Below are 5,347 nucleotides of genomic sequence, written 5' to 3'. Positions count from 1 at the left end.
TCACGAATCCTCTCATTATAACACATGAATTGTAGACATTATGAAAGATTCCTTATGCATATATTTATTTCTGTTATAACAGAAATTTGTGAGATTGCGATGAACTGAGATGTCCTTTAGAGATTATAAATGCAGCGCTCTTTGCTCGCATTCCTTTTGAAATAAAGTAATCAGAACAGTAACGTGATTACTTTTAAAAGAAGTAATCAGTAATCAGTAATTTGATTAAATTTTCAGAGTAACTTGCCAAACACTGTTGAGGAGAGACCCCCCCACATGACTGTAAAGCGCTTTGGGTGTACAACAATACACAGTAAAGCGCTATATAAATGCATCATTCATTCATTCAATTTATAGTGAAAAAAACAGTAAAAGGATATTCCCAGATGTCACACCTTTTATTTAACCTCATGTGTTCCGGTCATTTTGACCTGGAGAGGATTTTCTTTTCCTGAAAATGCTTGTTAATATTATTGCATTGGACTAAAACTTACTGCCTTTGCTCACACAGGGTATAACAACTTCCCCCCCAATTTTTTTTTAATCATTTTTGTTTTCCCAACTTGATACACTAGTGGTGTTCCCAGTCAACAAATGCCCGACCTACAAAAACCTGCTTAGAATTTTTTTTGTTATGCTGTATTAATCACCAAATCTTGGATTCAATCTTTTTCTCAACTTGTTTTCTTTCAATTAGCACAGGTTTTGTATTTCTTTTTGGAACTGATTGATCATAGGCTTCAGTTTTTGAGTGAAAAAAACATTATTAAGTTCACTCAAAAACTGAAGTGCATAAGAAGTGCCAAGATTTTGTCATAATATAGCATAACGAGAAATTTACGAGCAATGGGAACACCAAATTAGGTAAAGTATTTTCAGTGCAGTACACGAGTTAAAAGGTTTCTTCTTGTTTTTGTTATCAGTAATGTATATAATGTTATTTTGTGTTACATATTCTGTTCTATATTAAGTAGCTATAAGTTGTTATAAGTTGTAAAACATATAGGCACCAATATACCATCCAATGATAACTGAAACATTGTCACAGTATTTTTACGGTAAACTTTTTTCTTTTTTTTTTGAGCGTATTAACTTGCTTTTTTTTAACTGAAGGTTTTGCAATAGATTCAAATCACTCTGTCTCTCACACATGTACATATACAACTTCTTATATTAGCTACAGAAATGGAATTAGTCCATTCAATCCAGTGATTGTGCACATTCAGACGTAACACAGTTTCCTCAAATCACATTAGCATAGCACACAGCAAAAAGAAAAGAAAAACTCTAACCACTTTATCCTCCTTGAGTCATGCAGTCCAGGAAGCAGAGAGTGAAAGACAAGCAAACAGAGGTAGTGGGGGAAAGGAGGAGGGTTGGAGGTCGAAGAGAAAAAGTGTGAAATTAAAATTGAAAAATAAATGGTGAGAAATGGAAAGAAAGTGTGTGTGAAAAAGAAATGGGGGGAGGGAAGAGTGGGAGGAAAACGTGTTAGTGAAGCAACCCAGTTTTCTCTTGTGCGTCTAAACAGATATATCCATATGGAGTGACAAGGGCAATCAAAGATGCTTTAATAATTCTAATTTTAATACATGTTTAATACATTTAACACCGAACTGAAATGCTATCTATGGGTGATCAAAGGTTTGTTTTCTATACATAACAACAGACATGTCCAACAATGGTCATGTATGGCTCTCTGGTAGAGATGAAATATGAGAACTGAACTGACACCTCTAGAAATGTTCTCCACTCATACCAAAATAAGAGCATCACAAAACACAGATGAGGGGTCCAAGCAACCTCACAGGATGCTTGTTCAACACTGTGAGGCCTCGCTGAATCTGTGCCTGCGCATCATATTTGTTAGACAATTTGTGTTTGATTTAGGAGGTCTGTACATGAATTTGTCTCTGTAATGCCCCCAACAGGGAAACACAAGAACTACAACTGTGCTCTGTTGCAGGCAGCCTTGGCCTTTCAAGGTATTGATTGATCCTGGGTGCTGGCTGGGAGAATTTGATGCCAATTGATCTTTACCGTGAGAATTATCAGAAGGAAAAAACTAATTCTCAGAAGAAAATCTTAATCTTGACCATTAAGAGGATATTACTTTTTTGATTAGCATAAAAGAGAGTCTGAGTGATCAAAGCTGGGCAGAAACCCTTGACAGCATGGAAAGCGCATAAAAACTCTGGCACACACACCTATGCATACGCTACCTCTGTTTTTTATACACACATATACAGTAAAATACAGTAAAATGTAGTTTAAGAATTACGGATAAAGCAATATGGAAATTCTGGCTGATACTAAAAATAATTGTTTTCATTTAATGGCTGGTAACTGATATATATGTACATTACATGAATTTGGGCATTTAGGCATCACAGCATGTACACTTTTTAAATAAGTGTTTAAAATAAAGGTTCTTCATTGGAATTGATGGTTCCATGAAGAACCTTTAAGATCCATGGAATCTTTCTATTCCACAAAATGTTTGTTATAGTGGAAAACTGTTCTTCACATTAAGGAAAGAATGGTTCTTTAAAGAACTGATCACTGAAAGGTTCTTTGGGGAACTAAAAAATGGTTCTTCTGCATCGCTGCAAAAACTTTTAGTTTTAGGAGTGTTCATGCACAATATGAAAAACAGATTAATATCCCTTGAAACTTGTTTAAAGAATAAGAAAAATAAATCCTCATAATAAAAGAGGAGGAACCTCTGGGATGCTGTGAGATCATTCTTGAAAAAAACTGGTTAGCTGAGATAGTTATAAAAGGGAGATTACGTGTCGAAACAGAATTTACTATGCAATTAAAAACATTAATAAAAGGTTGTTGTACTTTTTCATGAAAATGAACTAATTTTTATGTACAAACGCATGTTATATGTGCACATCAAATCACTCTGTCATGCTTGTAAAGATCAGGGGCGTAGCCAGCGGACGGGCCTGATGGGCATAGGCCCGCCCACTATGATGAACAGACCAATTTGGAGTATTCGTCACAGTTACGTCACTTGCAGCTGCGTGCGCATTGTGGTGGCAGAAAAACAACGTTAACAAGTGGAGGGAAACGGGTAAAATCCATGGAATAAGAGAAAAAATTTATTGTTGTGCCTTTGGATGTCAGAATCAGAATGCAAATCATTTTTACAGAATACTGTCGTCAAAGACGCCATTTGAAGCTAAACGTAGACGTTTAAACAGACAGACTATGGATGAAACCTGCTATGATTACCCTACTTTTAAAGCATAAATTTGATTTATACAATAGGTCTACATAATATCCACATGCAGTTCACAGGGGACATATTGTATTAGCCCTACAGCTACAGCATGAAATAGACCACTATTTAAACATTTTACATAACATTTACCTATTTTATCTCACAATTATGACTTTTTTTCTCGCAGATGCAAGTTTATATATCCTTGTTCGGACTTTGTAACTCGATTTAACTCAACAATTGCGAGTTTGTCAATTCTGAGGGGGAAAAAAAGCCATAAGTGCGGGTTATAAACTCATGATTCTGAGCCGAGGGGGAAAAAAAGAATAACGAGTTGATTTTTTTTTATTCAGAATTGTGAGATATAATCTCGGAATTGCGAGATAAAAAAGTCAGAATTTTGAAATATAAACTCAAAATTACCTTTTTTATCCTTTTATTCTATGGCTTCCATAGACTGTTACTTTAAAACTCTCATTTTCTGCCACCAGATTTAACCCACCCACAAAAAAACATCAAAACTGTTTGCAAACAGAAATTGGTCTATAGGCCCCTCCAGTTTATTATACAAGCATCATATTTGTTAATTGTTGTTTAATCTATTTTAACACAATTACAAAACTATTATAACATCTCAAATACTAAAATAAATAAAATGTGTTTTTGCTCAATTCTTAATGAGTTTGATTGACAGCTATGTTAGGTATTAACCAGGCTATCTCAGGCATGTCACGTCTGTGAATTTGTGTGTTCACCCAGTCAGTTAACCAATAATTTGCAATTGTGTGACAGCAGCAATGCATATTCTGTAAAAAATTGACTTTTAAAAACTGGCATTGACACGGGAGAGAATCCATCCATCAGCCCGCAAGTAACGGTAAGACTTTTCAGTTCCAAGAGCAGGCTGATCATGTTCATTCTGTAAAGCCGGGAACACACTACTGTCAGGCCGATTATGAATGAAATGTGGCCTCAGTCAATGTTTTCAGTCAGTGTTTAAATTAATTTAGTGTGCTGTGTTTAAAGAATTTAAGGCCAGCTGTTGCCAGTCGTCCTCACAAAGATTAATTTTATAATATTTGCGACTGACGCCGGCGACTAACTGCACCTGTTTCCGAATATGCAGTCCTATTAATTTAAATAACGAATTTAAAAAATAAAAAATAAATCATAAACATGACATTTCTGAATAAAATAATTTTATACGCTTCAATTATATCTAATATATTTGAGGAAATATGATGAGAAAATACATTGCCTTGAATAGGCTATCTTTGTGCATTTACTGTAGAATGATGAAATGAAAATTAAAATACACAAATAACATTTTAAATGACTTCTGTTTCGGAATAAATAAAGCAGTATTTAATTTTCGTTCTAACTGCTACTCAGGTTTTGATCATGTGGACAGGCTGTAGCTACAGTTCTCTTGTCGATGTTGTGTGGCTTAAGTGACACTGATACGTCTGTGTTTTGTATTCATATTAATTGAGCAGACGTACATTAGTGACCTTGCGTGAGAGAATCTTTCTACACAGCTTCTAACTTTAAAGTTCGAGTGACCTATTGTAATCTGCGACAGTATTTAGGGATTGGGGCTTTTGTGAATGATTTTAGGTTATGTTGACAATCGGCACGTTCGTGACGGAGACAGAGACGTGGGAGTTTTACTATGCGTGTCTTCCACTGTGTTCTATGGTTTGTTTTTCAATAGGATCAAAGAAAAGATTGAAATGACCGGAATACCTACCGACTCCATCCGTTAGTTACTAGTGCCCGCTCACTTTTGCCCAGGCCCACCCAAAAATTAAATTCTGCCTACGCCACTGGTAAAGATTTTAAAAAGTTAAACCTTTGCCATATTGTGTTTCTATATCTTTAAAAGGGTAGTTCATCTAAAAATGAAAATTTTGTCATCAATTAGGCTACTCACCCTCATGTTGTTCCAAACCCTTACAACCCTAATATACAAAACTGATAAGAAAAAACTGAGAAGAAACAGTTATTTCAACAAAAAAAACAATTTACGGGAATGTCAATTTACGGTTATTCACTACAGTCTTTTTCACTTCCAAAAACGGTATACTACCGTAAAATTAATGTCCAATACATGTA

The 5,347-nt window shown here is 35.0% G+C and overlaps 1 protein-coding gene across 1 annotated transcript in view; it reads right to left on the bottom strand.

The window, feature by feature from the left end:
- rims1b (regulating synaptic membrane exocytosis 1b) overlaps positions 1-5,347 on the bottom strand; it is a 109,386-nt gene that overhangs the window by 85,000 nt on the left and 19,039 nt on the right. Inside the window, exon 3 of the mRNA XM_016550228.1 lies at positions 1,293-1,304. Coding sequence (XP_016405714.1) covers positions 1,293-1,304 — 12 coding nt within the window. The remainder of the gene's footprint in view (positions 1-1,292; positions 1,305-5,347) is intronic.

This window comes from Sinocyclocheilus rhinocerous, unplaced genomic scaffold (genome assembly GCF_001515625.1).
Source record: "Sinocyclocheilus rhinocerous isolate Xijiao unplaced genomic scaffold, SAMN03320098_v1.1 scaffold1907, whole genome shotgun sequence".
Lineage (NCBI taxonomy): Eukaryota > Metazoa > Chordata > Actinopteri > Cypriniformes > Cyprinidae > Sinocyclocheilus > Sinocyclocheilus rhinocerous.
This window is presented reverse-complemented; position numbering and strand designations above follow the sequence as displayed.